The sequence below is a fragment of the Schistocerca gregaria genome, chromosome 2, assembly GCF_023897955.1.
Source record: "Schistocerca gregaria isolate iqSchGreg1 chromosome 2, iqSchGreg1.2, whole genome shotgun sequence".
NCBI lineage: Eukaryota > Metazoa > Arthropoda > Insecta > Orthoptera > Acrididae > Schistocerca > Schistocerca gregaria.
In genome coordinates, this window is record NC_064921.1 from 966,379,667 (window position 1) to 966,405,987 (window position 26,321).

Consider the following 26,321-nt stretch of genomic DNA (forward strand, 5'->3'; position numbering starts at 1 on the left):
ACAAGACACTTTTTGTCTTATATAATTTTGCCGACCGCAGCGCTGTATTCTGGCTATTTACATACTCATATTTCTGTATTTGAATAGGCGTGCCTATACCAGTTTATTTGGCACTTGAGTGTATAAGCAGTTCGTTATGTTTCTGATTTCATGTTGCTTATGGAAACTGATACATCTTTCCTCACGTCTTGCAGGTCGTCAGAGGAGGCCCTGAAATCTGTGGACCTGAGCTACAACGAGCTTGATGAGGTGCCGTTCGAGGCTCTGCAGTCGCTGGAAAATCTCGACTGGCTAAATCTACACAGGTAAGTGCTAGTACAAAGAATTCCCTTCAACTTTGTCTACTTTCTCTTTTGTCACTGCCCATCATTCCTGGTGGTATTTTTCGACGACCGAAAAATTCTTGACTAAATCAACGAAAAACTTAAGCCTAATTTTCTGAAGCATGAACATGTCGCTTAGCAGTCAAAGAATAATTCACTTTGACACTAATTGTTCACAAAAACATAATGTTATACTTCCTGGCTGCCTCAGGGGGAATAACGCTCACTTTGGGCCTGCCCTTTATCATGCAGCCCGTGACACACTCCGCTCTTGTTCCAACGTTTTCACCTCAGAGGAGAACTTGCACCCAACGCCCTCAATTAATCTAGGGATCCATTCTCATATTTCTCTATAGTTATTACCTTTTACAGGTTTACTACGATGGTAGTTATTCCCTGATGTCTTAACAGATGTCATATCAAACCGTCTCTTCATCTCGAGTGTTTTCCATATGTTTCTTTCTTCGCCGGTTCTGCAGAGAACAAACCACCTCGTTATTTATCAGTCCATCTAAGATTTAACGTCCTTGTATTATACCCTATCTCAGACGCTTTTCCTGTTTTCTCACAGTCCGTGGCTCACGAACACCATTGCTGTGTCCTATATGTACATTCTCATAAATTTCTTCCTCAAATTAAGGCTGATATTTGATATTAGTGAACCTGTTTGGATCATGAATGTCGCATTTCTTATATTAGACTTATTTTAATTTCCTCCCTGCCTCGTTCATATTGTGTTATTTTGATTCCAAGGTAGCCTAATTCTTTACTTCCCATCCTCTATAGTTACCAATTTTGATACTGAGTCTACGACTAATCTCATTTTTCCTACATCTCATTACTTTCGTATTTCTTTGATTTACCCTTATTTCTTGTTCTGTACTCTATAATCTTTTAATTCCAAACAACAGGTCTCGTAATTATTTTTAAATTAATGGAGAATAGCAATACGACTGCGAAAGTTGTCCTTTAACCTGAATTTTAATCCCACTCTTCAAATGTTCTCTTACTTCCGTTATTGCTTATTTCGAGTGTAGATCCTTTTTAATCCTATCATTTCGTTCTTGATCTTCAAATCATATTATTCCTTGTTGATTCTTGTAATTATTGTATTTTACCCGCGTTTCCCTAAAGCTTATTCAGTTTTATACAGTTTCTAACATCTTGCTTTATCATACCATGTCATACGCTTTTATCAGGTCAACCAATTCTATGAAGGTGTCCTTTCTTCCGTCTTGCTTCCATTATCAAGTGCTACTTTATCACTGCCTCTCTGGTGGCTTTACCTTTCCTAAGGTCAAACGTAACGTCAACAGACAAACCCTTAATTTTGTTTTCCATTCTTCTGTATATTATTCTTATCAGCGTCTTGGATGCAATGAGCTGTTACGTTGATTGTGGCGTAGTTCTTGCTGTTATTTACACTTTCTGCCTTCGGAATTTTACGTATGATATTTTTTTCGAAAGTCTGCTGGTACGTCGCCCAGCCTACTAGACTCTACTCGCAAGCTAAAATAGTCGTTTGGTTGCCTCTCGCCCAACGACTTTAGAATTTCCATGGAATGGTGTCCATGCCTTCTGCCTTAGTTAATCTCAAGTCATCCAGTGCTCTTTTAAATACTTACTATAATACTTGGTCCCCTATCTCTTCCATATGGACTACATCTTTTCTTCTGTCACATCAGACAATTTCTCCCCTCCCATAGAGGTCTTCAGTGTACTCTTTCCACCTATTGACTCTTTTCTCATCGGAATTCCCATTCTGTTCTTAACGTTGCTTCCCTTACTTTTAAATTCACCAAAGATGTTTTGACTTTCCTGTGTGCTGAGTCAGTCCTTCCGATGATCAGCTTCTTTTCTGTGTCTTCACATTTTTATTGCAGCTATTTAGCCTCGATATCCCTGAATTTCCTATTTGTTTTATTGATAAGTAATTTATGTTGTTGTATTCCGGCCTTTGTACTTTCTGATTTCAACGATAGAATGATTTCTTCTGTCAACCAAGGTTTCTTTGCAGTTATCTTCCTAGTACCGATGTTTTTGCATCATCAGTGGTTACTCTTTTCGGAGGTGTCCACTCCTCTTCAACTGAAATGCCTATGTCTTATCCCTTATCGCAATGTCCACCTTTAGCGAAAGTCAAAAGCACCTAATCCTTCATCAGTACTTCAGTATTCCAGTTCCTACCTCGCTCATTGTTCCGCACGATTTTCTTAAACTTCTTTAGATTTTTCATCGTTTCTAAATTGTGATCTGAGTCTGTATTTGCTCCTGAGTACGCTTTATAGTCCAATATCTGATTTCGGAATGTCTCACTGGAATCGTCCTCTATATCGGGTACTTTTCGACATGTATCAACAGCTCTAGGGCTTCTTGAATGGAATGTTAGCTCTTACTAGCTAAAATTTATTGAAGAACTCAATGAGTCCTTAACCTGCCTGAATCCTACAGTGAAACTCATATCCTTCTGTAACTCTGTTTTCCTACATCTATAACCGCATTCCAGTCTCCAATTATTATTGTATTATCCTCTATCTTTTCGTACTGAATTACCCGTTCAACATCCTCTCACATTTTTTTCTGCTTATTTTTTATCTTCTGCTTTTGACGTCGGCATGTACACGTGACTATTGTTGTTGAAGATGGTATGTTTGAACTACATCGGAAATAGGGGAGTGTATTATACTTTAAGAAAGAAAAGATGCATTACAAAGAAGCTAATCAAATTGATCACAAATTGATATTCACACAAGCGACGATGTAGCGCAGTTTCAGCACGCAGCTGGCGAAGACGGGAAACAGGGGATATGTCGATACCAGAGCATAAAGTCTTTGCCAGTTTCATTCTGTGTACTCAATTGAAAAGGAACTGTGCCTCGCAGACAGGCGCGTGAACAATATATACAGATGTCAGAGAACACGTGTAGTTGAGCTTAAAGAAGGCGGTTGGAGTAATAAGCGAATCGTTCAACATCTGAATCCGACCATCGCTACTATTCGACCATATTGGCACGAATAGGTGAAGCACGGGGGAACACAGCGTCTAGAACAGAGAGGTCGCCTAAGAGAACCGAGCAATCGTCAGTGAGGTATTCAGACGTAAGGATTTATCATTATCACGGATCTGCTGTGCAACAGACACGCCAGTGACCAAAATCACAATCAATAAGCGGCTCACAGAAAGGGGGCTGAGCTCACGGCGCCCCGTAGGCCTACTACCATTGACCTGTATGCACTGACAAGCCCGTTAGCAGTGGTGACTGGCAGATTTAGGCCGGTGTCTCAGTGGGAGGGCGTGGGGGGGGGGGGGGGGGGGGGGAGGCACATCCATTTGTCTGTCACCTGCGGCACTCTCACAGTACAGTCACATTCGTGGCAATCGGTTCTGCATTCTGGGCTTACATTTCAGCAAGATCATGCTGATAAGGCCACCCCCATTCGGCGAGAGTTTCTACTTCTTGTCTTCGTGTTTGCCATACCCTACTTTGGCCATCTAGGTCGCCACATCTCTCCCTAATTGAGAACGTTAGGAGTACTATGGGTATAGCCTTCTAACCACCTCGGGATCGGGCGATCAAACATGCCAGTTAGACAGGATTTGGCACGATATTCCTGAGAAGTACATCCAAGAACTTTATCAAACAATGCTAAGTCGAATAACTGTTTGTGTAAGGGCTAGATATGAACCAACGCTTTATTGACTTGCTCAGTTTGTGCACTCTCTTTCTGCTGAATAAATCATCCAGTTTTTCTGTAATTGTAATCCTGAGTTTTTCTGTAATGTACATCATATTTACCGATTTCCACCACGTTCGTTTAATTCCTTCGTGGTGTGTCGTTTTCTTTTTGTCTTAGACTGTACATTGCGTGAAATTAGTGAGGAATGCTGTGGGTACCGATTGTGGTCCTTGTCCAGCACCGGCTCAGCATGCAAATTTTATATCTGCTCTCTGCGAAACTTGGTCGCTGGCCCCAGCTGTGTCGGCAATATGGTCGGGGGTCGGTTGTCAGCTGATCTCCGATTGTACGTCTCTAGGCTTAGAGACGTCTCTAGGCTTTGAGACGTCTTCATCAGCCTCAGATGAAAGACGCACTCAGGTCACGACCTATAGCAGACTAGTCCTTCAGTGTCATTTCCCATGTAGATACCACTTCTTTTCTGCTTATATTCCTCACGTAAGACCTGCGCTTTGGCTAGAACCTTCACGAATGGCTGAGTTCAATCTCTGACTGCAAATCCCCGTCATTTTACATCTCTCCCTATTCTTTCTCCTTCCTGTTATTAATTTTTGGCTTGCATTTCGTCAACAACTTTTCTTGCCAACGCCTCGTATCTTGTGTACCTCAAAACCATTATTCCTTCCCAGTGATGCCAGTCATGACATTAAGAATACTCTACGAGCCAGTTCCTCGCTCTCTACAAATCTCACAATACCGGTTACTTGACGCCGCGTACGAATTCATTAAAGCGTAACCAAGGGCAGCTGAGCGTCCGTTCTAAAGTTTGTTATTCCGATCGTGTGTGTAGTCAATGGCGTAACAAACTTAGTCTGATTATCTTCCTGGAATTCCATGCTGACCAGCAGAAGGCCTGGTAATAGTTGCAGCAGCCAATTATTGTCACAAGCGGAGATCCAGTTTCCAGAATGCTTGTTTCCATGTATTAAACAAGGTTTCAGTTACTGTGTGACGCTTCTTGTGTATTTCATCTACATCATATCTTGCAAGCGACCTAACGGTATATGGAGGAAGGTACTTCTGATACCACTAACTGATCTTCTCTTACCTGTTGCATTCGCAAATGGCACGTGTTGATATTTACTACTGGTAAGCCTCTGTATTTGCTCTAACGTCTCCCGTTTTCTTGTTTGGTTTAGTTTGTGGGTCCAGTTTTTTCGTCGCTGTCATGTCGTGAGTTCTTTGTGCGAAGACTTAATACACTGACGTCCACAGCTCGTGGTCGTACGGTAGCGTTCTCACTTCCCGCGCCCGGGTAACCCGGGTTCGATTCCCGGTGGCTTCAGGGATTTTCTCTGCCTCGTGATGACTGGGTGTTGTGTGATGTCCTTAGGTTAGTTAGGTTTAAGTAGTTCTAAGTTCTAGAGGACTGATGATTACAGATGTTAAGTCCCATAGTGCTCAGAGCCATTTGAAGCATTTGAATACACTGACGGGAACAAAATCTAAACTCCGAAAAAAATTCATGTAGTGTAGAAAATTTCGGGAACAGTTTTATCTAGGTAACACATTAGAGTTATTAACACTGTAAGATCACAGGTTAACATAAGTGCAAGATACGCGGTTGCAAATGTGGAATATGCTGGTACATTAATACCTGGCAAAACCGCCAGTATGTCGAATGCAAGTGTGTTTTACAGATTCTGGGGGTCAGTTTGTGGGTTAAACTTCCACGACTGTTACACTTGGTCGGTCAGTACATGGACAGTTAATGCTGTTTGAGGTTGGCACCAGAACTGTCGTCCGATGGTGTCCCATATGTGCTTAGTTGGAGAGGGATCTGATGACAGAGCAGCCCAAGGCCGCACGTCGACAGTCTGTAGAGGATACGGGGCTACAACAGCGGTAAGTGGGCGAACGTTATCCTCTTGGAAAACACCCCCAGGATTGCTGTTCATGAAGGACAGCACAACAAGTCGAGTCACATGACCGACAAATAATTTTACCGTCAGGGTGCATGGGATAACCCTGAGAGTGCTCTTGCTGTCATACAGAATCGCATCCAGGTGTAAGTACCGAGCGAGGTGGCGCAGTGGTTAGCACACTGGACTCGCATTCGGGAGGACGACGGTTCAATCCCGTCTCCGGCCATTCTGATTTCGGTTTTTCGTGATTTCACTAAATCGCTTCAGGCAAATGCCGGGATGGTTCCTTTGAACGGGCACGGCCGATTTCCTTCCCCATCCTTCCCTCACCCGAGCTCCGTTTCTAATGACCTCTTTGTCGACGGGACGTTAAACACTAATCTCCTCCTCCCCTCCTCCAGGTGTAAGTCCAGTGCGTCTAGCATGCAGACAGGTTGGTTGTAGGCCCTTGACTGGCCTTCTCCAAACCAACACAGGACCGTCACTGTCACCGAGGCAGAACCAGATTCCTTCAGAAAACACAACAAACTTCCACCCTTCTTTCCAATGAGCTCTTGCTTGACACCAACGAAGACGCCAATTGCTGTGGTCTGGGGTCAGTGGAATGCACGCTAGAGGACATCTGCCTCGAAGCTGTCTTTGAAGTAACCGATTTGTAACAGTTCATTGTGTCACTGTGGTGCCAAGTGCTGCTCAGATGGCTGCTGAAGATGTAGTAGGATGCGCAAGAGCCTGAAGCCGAACACAATGGTCTTCTCTCTCTATATAGTGTCACGTGGCTATCCGGAACCCAATCTTTTGACGACCAATCTTTCCCGTAACCAGCGTTGCTGGCAATCATGTACTTTCGCTACATTCCTGCCAAGTATTTTAGCAACATCGTAGAAGAAACATTCAGCTTCTCAAAGCCCTGTTACACGACACCGTCCAAAGTCTGTGAGATGATGATAAAGGCGTCTTTGTTGCCTCAAAGGCAACCTGAACTATAATCAACTCACCACGTCCAATCTCAAAGGCAACTAACGCTCACCAACTTTACAATTTTTATTTAAATCAAACCAGATTTTCATCCTCTTAATGTTGCCACTAATATGCGGCTGGCGCGAAATTCGAATATAAATCATCTTCCAGATGTATAAACAAGCCCACCAATTTTTATTTATGTCGCACAATTCCTTCTTGATGTTGCAATTTTTGTTTCCGTCAGTGTGTGTGTTGTCGACCCTTCCCATAGAAAGCTCTCAGGAGATGGCGGTACTATACCTCTCCTTGATGCACAACGCCTCACTTGTAGCGCCTGCCACTAGGGTTTGTTGAGCGTATCTGTAACGTTTCCGCCGGCCGCTGTGACCTAGCGGTTCTAGGCGAGTCAGTCCGGAAACGCGCCGCTGCTGCGGTCGCAGGTTCGAATCCTGCCTCGGGCATGGCTGTGTGTGATATGTTAGTTAACTTTAAGTAGTTCTAAGTCTAGGGGACTGATGGCCTCAGATGTTAAGTCCTATAGTGCTTAGAGCCATTTGAGCCTTTTTTTCTAACGTCCTCGCATTGACTAAACGTTTTCGTGAGGGAACGCGGGGCTCTTCGTTTGATTTTCTCTGTCTCTTCTCTCAGTCCTGCGTGGTAAGGATCCCAGACTGAAGAACAGTACTAAAAAATCTGCCGAAGAAGAGCCTTCTAAGTAAGTCACTTCCTTCTTGGATGAGTAGCATTTCCTTAAGAAAAATGTGTAATGATCGTGCGGCATTTATGGCCTAGAGATTCCATCCCGGAATGTTCGGCCGCCGGGTGCAAATCTTATTTAACTTGCCGCCACATTGTGTCACTTGCGTGTCAGTGATGATTCCGACTATGAGAACACCACAACGCGCAGTCCACGGTCGGAGAAAATCTGCGCCTCGGGCGGGAATCGAACCTGGGCCCGCTTCTTCCTATGACTCTCAGCCGGGCATCTGCTTTTCCTACTACTTGTTTAATGTAGTGAAGTTGTGTAGAGCGAACTTCTTTAACCCATGAATGCGTTTTCCTTGATTCTCTGATTATCTGAACGAAATAGTTTTCGGACAAGATATTCAGAATCTCGGTTCTGCGACCACCTTTGATACCACGACTCTCCGAATCTACACCAAGCAAGTTTAAGTCTCCCTGTATTACAACAGTATGATCAGGCAAATTACTAACGACATTCTGCAAGTTCTCTCTGAAGCACTCAACCATTAGATCTCCTTATACAGGCGAACTATAAAAGGATACGATTACAATTTTGACCGATATTTCATGCTTAACTTCACGAAGATTAATTCACATTCGGAATTCTTGATTATCGAATTATTTATTGCAACAAATGTGCTGTCACCATTATCGAGTAACCCATCCTTGCGACATATGTTGCAATCTGAACTTAGGAGTTCGTTGCTGTTCACTTTTGATTTCAATCAACTTTATTTTTTTCATAGTATCTAAGTATTATAAATTTCAATAAATAGTTTAATATGTTATTGCGTATCAAGCCCATATCAGTTGTAAATACCATATTTGTCGCGTATATAACGACCGTTTCTGGTTTCAAATTAGCAGACGCTTTCCAAACAGTCATGTGAAATTTTCCTGAAGCGGCGTTTCAATTCTCAATTTTGTCTGAAAATTATTTTCAACCAGAAACAAAAATTAGAGGGTGATTTCGCTTTTCAAAAAAAAAAAAATATTTCACCAGATATCTTCAGTGGAAAAGCCCCTGTTGCAAAAAGCTGTGCGGTAATGTTATTTGACGGCACTGAAATAAAAGCGTAAATATTTCAGCCAGCTGTCAGCCTTTGTACTGGTCCATTCGTTGAAGCGCACGTGTGCGAAGCTCTTTTGTTGGATGGGACGTGTGTACTCTGCAGGTGAGTGGGTGGAGGAGCACAAGTGTTTGCGTATGTTGTGTGTGTATGTGTGTGTGTGTGTGTGTGTATGTGTGTGGGAGCGCGAGCGCGCGCGCATCCGAACGCGTCCTATGTGGCGTGCCAGAGAGTGGCGAGCGCGGCGATAATTCCGGACCAGGAGACCCTGTGTATCACTGCACCCTGAGCGGCTTCGGCGGGGCAGGTGGGGCCAACTCGGGCCATGCATAATGAAGAGCAGTCGGCGCATGAATAATGGCCGGCGGCTCGGCGCGGCGCTGCAGCCGTGCCGCCGCCGCGGCCATCGGCGTCCGCGTAATTGCCACAGCGCGACGACGCGCCGACAGGCGGCGAGCTGACAGCCGAGCGGCCCGAGAAACACACCGCTTCCCGCTGGACAACACCCGTCTGTCATTCTTCCGTGCTGTGCGTCGGTGCAACAACAGAGACCGAGCCAAATTTATGTTCTTCTTTCGCAAACTCGGAGATCTACAGGCAATAACAGAAGCTCACAATCACAGAATTAGGAAAGCAAAGCACCGGTACAAAGAAGATAATAGGGAAAAACCATGGGTCAGCTGATCGATGAAAGAACAAATTACAACAACGTGCAGCGAAATTCAGAAATACAGACGTACATTCACTTAGGAATGAAATTCATAGGAACTGCAAGGAAGCTAAGGCGAAATGGCTACCCGAAGATATGAAGAAATCGAAAATGTGACTTGTAAGTACTGCATCTCTTTCCAGTTAGAACAAACTTTAATTTTATTGATGTATTATATACCTAATATGTTTTAGAACAGTTAGTTTAATTCTGAAGACGACGCTCATAGTAGCGTCGAAACCTGGTCAATTTTGACTTCATATTTGTGAACGAGGTCTTATTTGTTCTCATATAAAGAGATTACTGTCGGATGGACTGACTCTGCATTTAGGAGAGTCATAACAGCCTTCGGCGAAAGTTAAAGTACGGGAGGTGACATTAAGAGAGCAATGGGAATTCCACTCTTAAATGCATAGGAGAGAGCGTATAAGTGGAAAGAATACACCGCATGCCTCTATGAGACGGAAGAATTGTCTGAAGATGTGACAGAAGAAGAAACAGGAGTCGACATAGAAGTGATAGGTGATCCAGTATTAAAAGCAGAATTTAAAACAGCTTTTGAAGAATTAAGATCGAATAAGGCAGTAGAGATAGATAACATTCCTCCGGAATCTCAGAAGTCATGGGGGAAAATGGCAATAAAATGACTCTTCACGTTATATTTAGAATCCATACGTCTGGCGGTGTACCATCTGACTTCCTAGAAAACATCACCAACGAAATTCCAAAGATTGCAAGAGCCGTCGAGTGCTTGAATTATCGCACAATCAGCTTCACCTCTTCTGAATCCAAGTTGCTGGCGACAATAATGTACAGAAGAAAGAAAGAGAAAATTTCAAGACCTGTTACATGACTATCAGTTTTGGTTTAGCAAAGGTATAGGCACCAGAGAAGCAGTTCTCATGTTCAGACTGGTAATGGAAACGGGTCTAAAGAAAAATGAAGTCACGTTCAGAGGATTTGTCGACGTGGAAAAAGCGTTCGATAATGTCAAATGGTGCAAAATGCTCGAAATTCTGAGAGAAATAGGGGTAAGCTGTAGCGAAAGAAGGGTAATATACAATATGTAGAAGAACCAAGAGGGAGCAGTGAGACAGGAAGAGCGAGAACAAAGTGTACGGATTAAGAAGGGTATGAGGCAGAGATGAAGTCTTTCGCCCCAACTTTCTATGCAAGCAACAACGTCGGAAATAAAAGAAAGAATTAAAAGTGACATTCTCAGTGAAACTGAAGAAGAACTGTGTGATCTGCTGAAAGGAAGGAACAGTATCATTAGTACGAAATAAGGACTGAGTGTAAATCGAAGATAGACCAAGGTAATGTGAGGTAGCAGAGATGAGCACAGCGAGAAGCTTAACATCGGGAGTGATGATCAAGAAGTAGATGAAGTTAAGAAACTCTGCTACCTAGACACCAAAATAGCCCATCACGGACGGAGCAAGCAGGACATAGGAAACAAACTAGCACCGGGAGAAAAGGGCATCCCTGGGCAAGAGAAGTCTGCTATTAGCAAACATGGGCTTTACTCTGAATAAGAAATTGCTAAAAATGAACGTTTGTAGCACAGCCTCGTATGGTAGTCAAACACGGATTCTGGGAAAATTGGAAAAAAACATCATAGAAACTTTTCAGATGTGGCCCAACAGAATAATATTGAAAATTAGGTGTACTGATAAGGTAAGGAATGAGGAAGTTCTCCCACGAACGGGCGAGGACAGGAATATAAATAAAACACTGTCAAGGACAAGGTATAGGATGGTACGGCATGTGACAAGACATCAGGAAATAACTACCGCGGTACTAGAGGGAACTACAGAGTGTAAAGACGGCAGAGGAAGGCAGAGACTGGTATACATCCAGAAACTGTGGTCATAAACTAAGTGATCCAAAGTGTCCGGGCACACACAATAACATACCTTTTTCATATTAGGTGCATTGTGCTGCCTCTAACTGCCAGGTACTTCATATCAGCGAACTCAGTTGTCAGACATCGTGAGAGAGCAGAATGGAGCGCTCTGCGGAACTCACGGGCTTCGAACGTGGTCAGGTGACTGGGTGTCACTTGTGTCATACGTGTGTACGCGCGATTTCCACACTCCTAAACATCCCTAGATCCACTGTTTGCGATGTGACAGTGAAACGGGAACGTTATGTGACACGCGCAGCTCAAAAGCGTACAGGCCGACCTCGTCTGTTGACTGACAGACACCTTTGAAAGTAGTAGAGGGCCGTAATGTGTGATAGGCAGGCATGTATCCAGACCATCACACAGGAATTCCAAACTGCATGAGGATGTACTGCAAGTACAATGACAAGCGAGAGGTGAGAAAATTTGGATTTCATAAGCCACAAATCACACCGGTAAATTTTCTGCGGCGCCTCGCTTGATTTAAGGAGCTTTACCATTGGACGACTGAAGACTGGAGGTACGTTGAGTGGTGTGACGAATGACGGTATACAATGTAGCGATCAGATGGTAGGATGTGGGTATGGCGTATGCCCGGTACACGTCATGTGCCAGCGTATGTAGTGCCAGCAGTAAAATTCGGTGGCTGTGGTGTCCTGGTGTGGTTGTGTTTTTCAAGGAGGGGGCTTGAAACCCTTGTTGGTTTGCGTAGCACTATCACAGCATAGGCCTACATTGATGTTTTAAGCACCTTCTTGCTTCCCACTGTTGAAGAGCAATTCGGCGGTGGCAATTCCATCTTTCAACACGATCGAGCACATGTTCATAGTGGTTACACGACAATAACATCCCTGTAATGGGCTGGCCTGTACAGAGTCCTGACGTGAATCCTACAGAACGCCTAGTGGATGTTTTGGAACGCCGACTACATGCAGGCCTCACAGACCGACATCGATACCTCTCTTCAGTGCACCACTCCGTGAAGAATGGGCTGCAATTCTCCAAGAAACCTTCCAAAAACTGATCGAACGTATGCCTGCGAGAGTCGAAGCTGTCGTCAGAGCTATGCGTGGGACAATACCATTATGATTTGCAGCATTACGAATGGAGGACGCCACGAACATGTAAGGAATTTTCAGCCAAGTGTCCATATAGTCTTGATCACATAGTGTAGGTTGAAAGTGCTACTCCGAGAAGAGGAGGTCGGCACAGAACAGAATTTCGTGGCGGTTAGAATCAAGCCAGCCAGAAGCCAGATGGTTCAGAAAAATGTCTGAATTCTCACTTTGATGAGCGACAAACGATGAAACGGTCCATGTTCCTACATACTATGGGTGGTCAGCTAGTCATAAAGTTTAAAAATATCTAGCTGTGACGACGAAACTTGTTGACATTTTTTACTGTCCCCTTTAGCTCCTTACAGGATGTCGGTAGTAATTACTCGTGGTTGGCCCCACCATACCATTGTACGTAGTGAGAGGGAGTAGAAGTCTTTCTCACGTACATAACAAGAGGAGAGGATCATGCATCAAACTAAGGTGTGTTTAAGCCAACGGCTTTGGAGTAGTGGTAATAACGTTTCCTGTCACGTTACAAAGCTAAGCGCTGTCGGGCTTCGCTAGCATTTGGTTGAATAACGTTGCGCGTCTGCCGAAGATCGTTTGTAAGCGAAGTGCACTCAGCCATTCTGAGGTCACTTGAGGAGTTACTTGAAACTAAAGTATCAGCTCCTATAACGAATCTAACAATGGCCGGGAGGCCGGTGTGCTGACCACATGAATTTTCACATCCATATCCAGTGACGTTTACCAACTGAGGATAAAATGGGATTAGGTCGTACCGTTGGAGCATTTGAGGCTTCTTCGACGAGAGTTTAGCTTTTAGAATGGCACTACTGACCATTAAAATTAGTACACCACTAAGAAATGCAGGTGATAAACAGGTATTCATTGGACAAATATATTATACTAGAACTGAGATGTGATTACATTTTCACGCAATTTGGGTCCATAGATCCTGAGACATCGGTACCCAGAACAACCACCCGTGGCCGCAATAACGGCCTTCATACGCCTAGGCATTGAGTCAAACAGAGCTTGTATCGCGTGTACAGATAGACCTGCCCATGCAGCTTCACCACGATACCAGAGTTCATCAAGAGTAGTGACTGGCATATTGTGACGAGCCAGTTGCTCGGCCACCATTGACCAGACGTTTTCAATTGGTGAGAGATCTGGAGAATGTGATGGCCAGGGTAGCAGTCGAACATTTTTTGTATCCAGAAAGGCCTGTACAGGACCTGTAACATGTGATCGTGCATTATCCTGCTGAAATGTAGGGTTTCGGAGGGATCGGGAAGAGACGCGGGGCGTGACATGTGTGAAATGTAACGTCCACTGTACAAAGTACCGTCAATGCGAACAAGAGGTGACCGAGACGTGTAACCAATGGCACCCCATACCATCACGCCGGGTGATACGCCAGTATGGCGATGACGAATACACGCTTCCAATGTGCGTTAACCGCGATGTCGCCAAACACGGATGCGACCATCATGATGCTGTAAACAGAAGCTGGATTCGTCCGATAAAATGACGTTTTGCCATTCGTGCACACAGGTTGGTCCTTGAGTACACCATCACAGGCGCTCCTGTCTGTGATACAGCGCCAAGAGCAACCGCAGCCACGGTCTCGGAGCTGATAGTCTTATTGGTGCAAATGTCGTCGAACTGTTCGTGCACATGGTTGTCGTCTTGCAAATGTCCCCATCTGTTGACTCAGGGATCGAGATTGGCTGCACGATCCGTTAGAGCCATGCGGATAAGATGCCTGTCATCTCGACTGCTAGTGATACGAGGCCGTTGGGATGCAGCACGGCGTTTCGTATTACCCTCCTGAACGCACCGATTGCATGTTCTGCTAACAGTCATTGGACCTCGACCAACGCGAGCAGTAATGTCGCGATACGATAAACCGCAATCACCATAGGCTACAATCCGACCTTTATCAAAGTCGGAAATATGATGGTACACCTTTCTCCTCCTTACACGAGGTATTACAACAACGTTTCACCAGGCAACACCGGTCAACTGCTGTTTGTGTATGAGAAATCGGTTGCAAACTTTCCTCATGTCATCAGGTTGCAGGTGTCGCCACCGGCGCCAACCTTGTGTGAATGCTCTGAAAAGCAAATCATTTGCATATCGCAGCATCTTCTTCCTGTCGGTTAAATTTCGCGTCTGTAGCACGTAATCTTCGTGGTGTAGCAGTTTTAATGGGCAGTAGAGTATATTTCGTTATGGACCACTGATGATGTTTTATTTCAGTAAAACGATACGCATTTGGTGACAAAACTATGAATTGTCTTGTATTTGCAAAGGCGAGTTAAAAATACAGTGTCTTTAAATTATTTTGACTGATTTAAAGTGTTCAAAATTTTCAAATGTGTGTGAAATCTTATGGGACTTAACTGGTAAGGTAATCAGTCCCTAAACTTGTGTGTGAAATCTTATGGGACTTAACTGCTAAGGTCATCAGTCTCTAAGAACAAACACACACACGCATGCCCGAGGGAAGACTCGAACCTCCGCCGGGGCCAGCAGCCAGTCCATGACTGCAGAACCCTAGGCCGCTCGGCTAATCCCGCGCGGCGATTTAAAGTGGCTCTCAACAAATTCCTCTCGTGACAACCTCTTCATAGCACTCGCAACCTTCGTCCTCTAACCTGTTTTCTCCTGCAGTTTATACCCTGTGTACCAGCCTTAGAACCAAGGTAGTTATTCCGTCACGACTTAACAGACGTTCCTCCTTCTTGTCAGCGTTTTCCATTTATTCCTTTCCTCGCAGTTCGTCTGGAGAACCAGCTCATCCCTCACCGTATCAGTCCCTCAGTGCTAGTGTATAACGGAGAAACAAAGCGCCACTTTGGCTTTAATGACGGTGCGCTCGCTGTTCCGCCAGCAACCAGATAGCGTCGCTGGAGGGCGACTGGCGCAAGACGTGCGGCTCGCTGACCAACATGTTCGTGGGCGAGAACCAGCTGACGGAGCTGCCGGCGCCGCCGCAGCAGTCGCAGGACGGCACCTCGCCGCCCGGCGGGCCGCGCCGCTCCTCCCTGCGCGACTGCAGCAAGCTGACGTGGCTCAACGTGGACTCGAACCGGCTGCGCGCGCTGGAGGGCGGCGCGCTGCCGCCGTCGCTGCACACGCTCAGCGCCTCGCACAACCTGCTCACCGCCTTCCCCGGCGCCGCGCTCGACGCCCTGCCCGGCCTCTCGTGGCTCTACCTGCGCGACAACTACATCACCCAGCTGCCGGCGTCCGGGCTGCGGCCGCGCAGACACCGGCTCGAGCAGCTGGACCTGGGCGACAACCGCATCGCCAGCCTGCCCAGTAACCTGTTCAACGGGTGAGTCTTCTAACAAACCTACCACAACAAAGGTCAAACATTAATTACGCTGCTAAATGTTGCATTTTGGGGCAACAACAAAGTTATACGGTGGCTATCCACAAAGTACATTACATTTTGGAATTAAAAATGAATAAAGTATTTGGAATTATTTTATTATATACAGATGAAAGCCACACATAAATACTACTTTTCTACATAGTTGCCATTTAAATTAAGGCGCTTATCGTAGCGATGGACGAGCTTGGAAATTCCTTCGTCGTATAATTCGGCCGCCTGAGCCTCCAACCACGTGGTTACCTCTTCATTTGGAACAGAAAAAGTGTGATTTTTGTGGATTTCCAGGAAAGAGGCACTACAATAAATTCTCAAAGGCATTGCCAAACTCGGCACAACCTCAGAAGAGCAATACAAAACAAGCGCAGGGGAAAGTTGGGCTCACAGATCTTGCTGATTCACTACAACGCCCGGGCCCACACGGCAAATGCCACTCGTGAAGTTCTCGAAACTTTTAAGTGGGAGTTGTTTCCTCATCCGCCGTACAGTCCCGACCTGGCACCGAGTGACTTCCACTTATTCCCAGCAATTTTAGAAGTGGTTGGCTATGCAGCGTTTTGATGACGACGCACAGCTTCAAGAAGAGGTAACCACGTGGTTGAAGGCGCAGGCGGCCGAATTATACGACGAAGGAATTTCCAAGCTCGTCCATCGCTACGATAAGTGCCTTAATTTAAATGGCAAGTATGCAGAAAAGTAGTACTTAAGTGTGGCTTTCATCTGTATATAATAAAAAGAATTTCCAATACTTTCTTTATTTTTAATTCCAAAACGTAATGCACTTTGTGGATAGCCCCCCTATTATGTGGCAGATGTGATTAGAGCTTAGTTAACAAACTCATTTTCTGAAATAATGGATAAACTAGGCTCCCATCTTATCCACTTTCCCACGCTTGCCTCGTTGTGAACTCATGGCTCAATCGTCGAAAATCTAGGAAGTGATGATTCCAAGCTCGGATGCAATGAAGCCTAGGTGTCATTCTGCGGTACTCAAAAGTTTTATAGATGTGTTTCATAAACCATTCTTGAAGATTAAACTTTTGCAAGTTAGGACAATGGTTATGTAAAAAAGTAATCAGCGCTCCGAATTTAAGTTACACTTCTTTTTTGTTACTTTTGTTGCAATTTCACGTAACTCGTTCCAAAACATTACTTCACAATATGAAACATACTTGAAAATACCTTCCTCACTGTTAATGTTCACATTTCATAAACTGACTACAATTTGCGTCTTTTTAATTTGTCGACCAAAGCTTGACTCTCTAGTAACAGCTTACGCGCCCAAACCTCAGAGTTACAAGTACGTCAATGCTCATAGTGACAAAAGAAAGAATACACATAAGAATAATATCATTGCAATATATACATATCGATGTATGGAAGTACCTCTACATGAATGAAAAATATGAATGTTGTCACAGAAATATGTTAACAATTTCACAGAAACACAGTAGAATATTGCTGGTATCGAGAAGTTGAGGTGAGGTGCCGTAATGGTTACGTAATTCAAGTACCATTACAGTCTACACCTGTTGAGCTGTCAGAATACCTTACTAGCGTCATTCAAAACATAAGTTACCCACACCACCAAAATATGGTAGGTACCCGTCCTAAGACCAATCTGATACTGGCCTGAACATCAGGATTAGGGTGACAGTTCCATCATCAGCCCCTCTGAACAACTGGAATAGTGGGTTAGTGCACACCTAGAGAACTGTCAGAGATTCTCAATTCTGCTATTCAACGGACACGCCGCTCTCATCACCAAACATGATAGCCTCCTGTCGTAACGACTTGCAAGCATTAGTCCACTCAGCTGAACACGGGTGACAGCAGAATATCAGCAACTACATGATTAGACAAAAGAAAAGCAACTATCCCAGGAAAAAATTCAAACAAACCCTGAAGATTCATGTGTAATGGATGTTTAAGTGTAATCTTATAATTAATAATGAAGTGACCATATTATGAAGATATCACTAGATGTGATATCGTCACTATCAAAATATCACAAACACTTCAGCCACTGCATTGGTGAAACGTAATACCTCTGATTTCTGCGCCATCTTGTTCCCATCCACTATAAAACTACATATGAAGGGCTTATTTCAATAATGGTAAAAGTCCATTTCGGTTTATATTGAGGTATAGAGTCGTAAAGTTAAATGAGCCGTGAAAAATATGCAGTAGAGATACCAGAAATATTGAAGCATATGGCTTCTTGCTAGAGATGAACCTTCCTTTCTGTTTGTTTTGCTCATTAATTTCAGAAGCATTATAGACATAAAAATGGAGGTAATGGACTTGTACCACTATTGAATTAATCCCTTCATAACTGACACGTTTTCCGAGCACAGATAAACTACTAGTGAACCAACCAAAATTCACAATTGCTAACCATGTACGTGCATTGGACGTATGTCTTCCTTCTCCTGCCTCTCTTTGCCCATTCCCTGCTCTCCCATCCCTTAGTCTGTCTCCTCCCCAATCTATCTCTCCATCACCCCACTCGACCATCTCGTCATACACTCCTCTCTCTGCCCAACTCCTGCTCCATCTCTCCCTTCTCCTTCTCCATCTCTCCCTATCCATCTTCTTCTCCACTTTCCCTCTATCCATCTCCTTCTTCACTGTCTCTCTGTCCATCTCCTTCTCCCCCTCTCTCTGTCAGTCTCCTCCTTCCACTCTTTATGCCCATTTCGTATCCTCTTCCCTATTTACTCGTCTCCCCTCTCTCTGTGATCTTGAGCCGCACTTATGGGTACTGAAACTTTTGATTCCGTAATACACTCCCGGAAATTGAAATAAGAACACCGTGAATTCATTGTCCCAGGAAGGGGAAACTTTATTGACACATTCCTGGGGTCAGATACATTACATAATTACACTGACAGAACCACAGGCACATAGACACAGGCAACAGAGCATGCACAATGTCGGCACTAGTACAGTGTATATCCACCTTTCGCAGCAATGCAGGCTGCTACTCTCCCATGGAGACGATCGTAGAGATGCTGGATGTAGTCCTGTGGAACGGCTTGCCATGCCATTTTCACCTGGCGCCTCAGTTGGACCAGCGATCGTGCTGGACGTGCACACCGCGTGAGACGACGCTTCATCCAGTCCCAAACATGCTCAATGGGGGACAGATCCGGAGATCTTGCTGGCCAGGGTAGTTGACTTACACCTTCTAGAGCACGTTGGGTGGCACGGGATACATGCGGACGTGCATTGTCCTGTTGGAACAGCAAGTTCCCTTGCCGGTCTAGGAATGGTAGAACGATGGGTTCGATGACGGTTTGGATGTACCGTGCGCTATTCAGTGTCCATTCGACGATCACCAAACGTGTACGGCCAGTGTAGGACATCGCTCCCCACACCATGATGCCGGGTGTTGGCCCTGTGTGCCTCAGTCGTATGTAGTCCTGATTGTGGCGCTTACCTGCATGGCGCCAAACACGCATACGACCATCATTGGCACCAAGGGAGAACCGACTCTCATCGCTGAAGACGACACGTCTCCATTCGTCCCTCCATTCACGCCTGTCGCGGCGCCACTGGAGGCGGGCTGCACGATGTTGGGGCGTGAGCGGAAGACGGCCTAACGGTGTGCGGGACCGTAGCCCAGCTTCATGGAGACGGTTGCGAATGGTCCTCGCCGATACCCCAGGAGCAACAGTGTCCCTAATTTGCTGGGAAGTGGCGGTGCGTTCCCCTACGGCACTGCGTTGGATCCTACGGTCTTGGCGTGCATCCGTGCGTCGCTCCGGTCCGATCCCAGGTCGACGGGCACGTGTACCTTCCGCCGACCACTGGCGACAACATCGATGTCCTGTGGAGACCTCACGCTCCACGTGTTGAGCAATTCGGCGGTACGTCCACCCGGCCTCCCGCATGCCCACTATACGCCCTCGCTCAAAGTCCGTCAACTGCACATACGGTTCATGTCCACGCTGTCGCGGCATGCTACCAGTGTTAAAGACTGCGATGGAGCTCCGTATGCCACGGCAAACTGGCTGACACTGACGGCGGCGGTGCACAAATGCTGCGCAGCTAGCGCCATTCGACGGCCAACACCGCGGTTCCTGGTGTGTCCGCTGTGCCGTGCGTGTGATCATTGCTTGTACAGTCCTCTCGCAGTGTCCGGAGCAAGTATGGTGGGTCTGACACACCGATGTCAATGTGTTCTTTTTCCATTTCCAGGAGTGGATATGGTCTGCATCATTCTGTATGTTCACTATAGTGTAGAAATGTGAAGGAAATTGGACAAGCACTTTTCGGGTTTTTTGAAACAACGTTTCCCCCTTCTACGTTACATATAAATGGTATATATATATTTAAAAATATCCATAGGCTATGTCCATTTCAATGTTCTTTAGTGTCACGGATTGCGCGACCCCTCCCACTGGAGGTTCGAGTTCTCCCTCGGGCTTGAGTCTGTGTGTTGTTCTTTCCACAAGTTACTTAGTTTAAGTAGTGTGTACGCCTAGGTACCGATGACCTCAACGGTTAGGTCCCTTAGGAAATCACACACTATTGAACATTGGAAAATTACAGTTTCCACCTTCGAGTGGATAGGTTAAATGGCAGGATCAAGTATATTCCCCGTCTGTGGCCCTGTTAATAGCAAAATATTTCAGATACGCAGCTGACTCTGAGCACTATGGGACTTAACATCTAAGGTCATTAGTCCGCTAGAACTTAGAATTACTTAAACCTAACTAACCTGAGGACATCACACACATCCATGCCCGAGGCAGGATTCGAATCTGCGACCGTAGCGGTCACGCGGTTCCAGACTGAAGCACCTAGAATCGCTCGGCTGCACCGGCCCACGCAGCCATTTATGGTTATAATAACGTGGAGCACTTCAGGGAACGGCTAAAGAAAGTACTCTATACAATAATATTATGGCAGCCAGCAGCCATTTCCAGCCGATGTTTAGTTTCTGGAGATTCTGTAAAGCTGATCATAAAACGAAATGGAGAGTTTAATTGAAAGTATCCTGATCCACAACATATATGAAACATTGAAGAATATATTTTACGCAGACGTTATGTTAGTAAATGATTTACTATCCATTTTATGCCACTGACCATAATCCTACACTTTCCCTTTTGTCCTACTCCTGAAAAGAAAATTCCATCCTAGTATATACACTGGTGTCCAAAATTAAAGCAACAAACGTTTGTTTTCTCGTCCTGTGTTTAGTTCATGATATAATTGTACAAACTGTCAACAGATGTCCGTACGACTGTATTCTGTACAGAAGACGGCATTTAGGCCAGCCGAAAACCACGCCAACGGTTACTTCAGGACACGTATCCCACAAAGTAGTGTTTGCCGGTTAGTCCCACACCCACAGTTGCTGTGCACACAGACAGTACACCATGGTGCAGGGAACATGCATACCCGAGCCTGGGTTCCCGGGTTCGGTTCTCGGGGTCAGGGATTTTCTCTGCCTCGTGATGACTGGGTGTGGTGTGATGCCCTTGGGTTAGTTACGTTTAAGTAATTCTAAGTTCTAAGGGACTGATGACCATAGAAGTTAAGTCCTGTAGCGCTCAGAGCCATTTTGAACACACCTACCAGTCTCTCGGCGGTGGACGGGCACAGGAAGAATGGAAGCAGGACAGTCGCAGACTCATGTGGCCCGATGGCTTAACGTGAATCTTTCTCTTGTTTCTCGGATGTGGTGACAAGTTATAGAGACCGAATCTGTATCACGACGAACAGGGTGGGGCCGACCGCTTGTGACATCAGAAAGGTATGTCCTTTATTTGGCTGTAAGGGCACCACGGTATCGCTTTAGCTCTGCGCAACAACTGGCAATTTAACTCGCAGTATCTATCCACTGGAATTGCTGTATCGAAACAAACGCTTAAGAGAAGGCTTCGACAGAGTGGCCGTTACTGTCGGGGAACTGCTGTATGTGCGCCTCTGACGCGACTTCTCATAAGGGACCGTCTAGAGTGCAGTTCGTCAACATGCAACCTGAACAATCGAACAGTGGGCCAATGTTATTTTCACAGATCAATCCCGATTTATTCTTGAGAGTGATTCTCGACGAATTCGCATCTGAAGCGAACGTGGAACACGATTTCGAGGCCCGAACATTGTGGAAACAGACGAATATAGAGGCGGATTGCTAATGGCGTGGGCAGGGATTATGTTGACCTTACGAACACCTCTCCATGAAACTGTATGGGAGAGTCGAAAAAGATTAACTGTTGTCAGGCACCGGGACGAGGTCTTGGGACCACATGTACGGCTGTTACGTGGTGCTGTGGACGCAAACTTAGTGCTGATGGACAATAATGCTCGATCTCATAGAGCACGCGTGGTTGATTTCTTCTTGGAAATTGAAGATACTGCACACATGGCGTGGCTTGGTCGCTTTCTCGATTTGATTCACATAGAGCATGTCTGGGATGCACCAGGGAGACAGGCTGCACCACGGCGACATCCACCAACTGCTCTTCAAGACTTCCGAGCAGGGAGAATTGGCGGTATTGCCTCAACCTGATGTTATTCACACCATGTTCCGTCGTTGTTAGGCCTCTATTGCCGCCGGAGGTGGTCACACCTCATGGTGAGTACCTTAACCTGTAATAGGAATGTGTGTCCAATTCTGTTAAGTTGGAGAAAACGAAGGACTTTTTCGTCTAGAGTTCTGCATGTTGCAGTTGTTTACGTTCCGTTTTTTTACGTTGTACCTAGTCTGCTATCACCTATTTATACTGTCTTGTGGCAAAATAAACGTAACCGTGCCAAATTATCGTTTATTGCTTTAATTTTGGACACAAGTGTCCTTTCACATTAATAACAAAGAGTGAGCAATGTTAAATCTTGCATTCCAATCACAGGTGGTAGACCTCAGCGATGACAGAGTAGAAATGTTAACACCGTGTGTAAAATATCGAAGTTACGTTAGTAAATACTTTGGGAAGTATTTAGTTTAGCTTTACATGCTATATGAAATCTATTTCTGGAAGAAAATTGTTTTCCAGACTAGCACCCTAGAAATATATGCTTCCTAGATACAAAAGGAATCGTTGAGGTATGGCTTGACCATATTTAGCAGTGTAGAAGAAGATTCACCATATTAGCTCTATTTAAATTTTGTTTGCTATAGCGTATTACACTGTGTGCCAAATGTAACTTACGTAATTTGAACATGCCTAATATTTCACAATAACTTCAAAAGCTTGACGAAACATACCTCGAAAGAGGTATACCTCAAAGTGTGACTGTTAGTCATAACTTTTTTGCTGTGCGAGGTAAAGTCGGACCGTTTCGTTTTACATGTAGAGGAGATAATCGATAACTGTTTAAAACGTTTGGTAGTGGTCTCTATATCGGGCATTTGTAGCCCATGGAGTTGGGAAACTATCTCAAACTGGCCTAAAATAGCCATCTAAGCTACAGCACATGCACATTGTCATTCTCCTTGCCAAAACTATTAGTCCTAAAAATGAACGGGACTTTTTTTGTAGGAGATTTAATTTAGTCTAATTTTTTATTCGGGTACATTTCCATTGGGGGTTGCAGTTTCTGAGCTATTAAAAAGAAAGTACAAAAGTAGAATTCAAAGGCACACTTCACAATAAATCACCCCTCTTCCTCACGCACCTGACAGCAGTCAGGATTTTTAGTATGTTGTTGATGGCTCTGCCTCCTACAACTATAAAAAAATTGCCAGCTACAGGAAAATTTTTCCAAATTTGACCTTCTAAGATTTTATTGACTGGACTATAACATCATAGCTTAGTTGTGTATTCTATTAACCCTTATTAATTTAAACATTCCTTGAGTTTATTGACAGAAAAAATGCTTTATTAAACGTTATGCAAAGGCTAATTACGTTTACAGTCTGATGTCATGGAATACAAGCACAGTAGTTTCGTAAAGCGAAGGCAGGAAAACGAAGCAGTTTAATGCTATAATTTTAGCGTGTAAAAAGTGACGGAACTGTGTGGTAGTGTTTACAGAAACGTCAGTTCTACTTCGTTTACGAGCAAGACTAACCCACTTCACTTTCTTGGCTAGGCAGTGCATACTTCATCAAGAAACAAATGTTTGCTCTGTAATAAAATACTGCAGCACCTCGCTAGATTAGCCCTATGGTGGAAATTTGGCAGAACAAGAGGCTATGAGACGTACTAACAATGCGCTCTGCAGCTGATAAAAATTATGTACATAATTCTCAGTGATTAAATTGTCCACATTAACTGATATTGCTGCTCATACTGCACTGAATTTAGAAATCTGCATGCACTTGGGTATGAGGGAACCCCCATCTCAAGTGTGTCAATGAATGTGCTTAGCTGAGCTTAGAGCTCACTTTGTGGCTGAAGGCAGCTGAGGGCTGTGTTGGACATTGCGCAGCTCGCTGCAGGTGCGCGATCTCAACCTGGACCGCAACCTGCTGCGCGGGCTGCCGGCGCAGGCGTTCCGCGGCACGAGCGCGGGCCGGCTGTTCCTCTCGAGGAACCGGCTGCACAGCCGACACATCGACCAGCGCGCCTTCAGCGGGCTGGCGCACTCGCTCGAGGCTCTCGACCTCGAGCACAACCTGCTGCGGGAGGTGCCCCGCGCCATAGCGCACCTCAAGAAGCTCAAGTTCCTCTACCTGCCGTCCAACAACATCAGTGACGTGCACCCACGGGTGAGTTCGTGCCGTTTCCTATGTGTAATTTCTTTGGATTTTCTGCATCTGCATCTGTATCAGCAACTGACCAATAAGTGCCTGGCAGAAGGTTCAAAGAACAACCTTCAAGCTATTTTCCTGCCATAACACTCTCGGACAGCTTGCAGAAACACCGAACACTTAAATCTTTCTGCCCGATCTCTGATGTCTATGATGACTATGTAATCCCATTTAGGTGAGCGCCAATGGAACATTTTCAAGTCATACCTCGCTAACAGGAAACAAAGGGTGTCAGTGCAAGGGACTAGTGAATTAAGTCATCAGTCATCATCAGAATGGGAAGAAATTACATGTGGTGTCCCACAAGGATCCATTTTAGGGTCATTGCTTTTCTTGTGTACATTAATGATCTCTCATCGATTACATTGCCAGAAGCAGAGTTCGTTTTGTTTGCAGATGACACAAGTATTGCAATGAATAATATGTCAAGTGTACTTCTGGAAATATCTGCTAATGATATTTTCATGCATATTAATAAGTGGTTTAAAGCCAACTTACTGACATTAAACCGCGAAAAGACTCACTATATGCAATTCAGAACCTGTAAGAGGTTTCCACCCTGCATATGCATAAAATATGAAGAAGAGCAGATAGAAGAAGTTGACAGTTTTAAATTCCTGGGATTACAACCTGATAATTAATTCAGTTGGGGAGAGCACACCACAGAACTGCAGGAACACCTTAATAAATCTGTATTTGCAATTCGAGTGTTAACAGACATAGGCGACATAAAAATGAAAATGTTTGCATAGTTTGCCTACTTTCACCCCATAGTGTCATATGGTATAATATTTTGGGCTTACTCTTCAAGTCAAACAAAAGTTTTCACAGTCCAAAAGCGTGTAATACCTTGTATTTGTGGAGTAAATTCACGAACGTCCTGTAGAAACCTCTTCAAAGAACTGGGTATACTAACTACTGCCTCTCAGTATATTTACTCCTTAATGAAATTTGTCCTAAATAATATATCTCTTTTTCCAACAAACAGCTCAGTTCATACATACAATGCCAGGAACAAAAATGATGTGCACAAGGACTTAAAAGCAATTACTTTAGTTCAAAAAGGGGTCCACTACTCAGGAACACTCATCTTCAATAATTTGCCAGAAAATATAAAAAATGTAGTTACAAATAAAGATCAGTTTAAAAGAAGACTGAAAGACTTACTAGTGACCAACTCATTCTACTTCATTGACGAATTTTTTTAATAGAAACAAATGATGTATTTTATATACTCATACTATTGGTATTGTTATTTCAGCTTAAAAAAAGTGACATGTTCCACATCCACGAGGTTCTCCTCAGTGTGGATCTAAGGCACGAAAAACTAATCTAATCTAATCTAATCACACCTTTAGGAGAAAGCAGATGACTGAAATATTATGAGAAGGTTCTGTTGCAGCGAAAAACGTCTTTGTTTTAATGATTGTCATCGCAGTTCATGTACCATATCTGTGGCACTCTCTCCTCATATTTCGCCATAGTACAAAACGAGTGGCCCTTTTTTGACATCTTCCATCAATATTTCATGTGGGTCCCACGCCACACACTCCAGAAGAGGACATACAAGTGCAGTGTAAGCTCTCTCTTTAGTAAACCTGTTGCATTTTCTCCGTGTTCTGTCAATAAATCGTAATGTTGGGTTTACTTCACTCACATTATTATCTGTGTGATCGTTCCACCTTGATATTTGCAGTTGTCATCCGTATTTCGTCGGATCTATAGCCTTTAGATTCGTATGATTTATCGTGTAACGGTAATATTGCCGATTCCTTTTGGTACTAATATGGATGACGTCACTATTTTCATAACTTAAAGTTAATTGCCAC

The 26,321-nt window shown here is 44.5% G+C and overlaps 1 protein-coding gene across 2 annotated transcripts in view; it reads left to right on the forward strand.

Moving 5' to 3' along the window:
* The window catches only part of LOC126335453 (chaoptin-like), a 621,718-nt gene that overhangs the window by 517,258 nt on the left and 78,139 nt on the right, over positions 1 to 26,321 (forward strand). For both annotated transcript variants that reach the window (XM_049998743.1, XM_049998744.1), the window contains exons 7-9: positions 195 to 305; positions 15,279 to 15,725; positions 24,171 to 24,450. In XM_049998743.1, the coding sequence (XP_049854700.1) occupies positions 195 to 305; positions 15,279 to 15,725; positions 24,171 to 24,450 (838 nt within the window). The remainder of the gene's footprint in view (positions 1 to 194; positions 306 to 15,278; positions 15,726 to 24,170; positions 24,451 to 26,321) is intronic.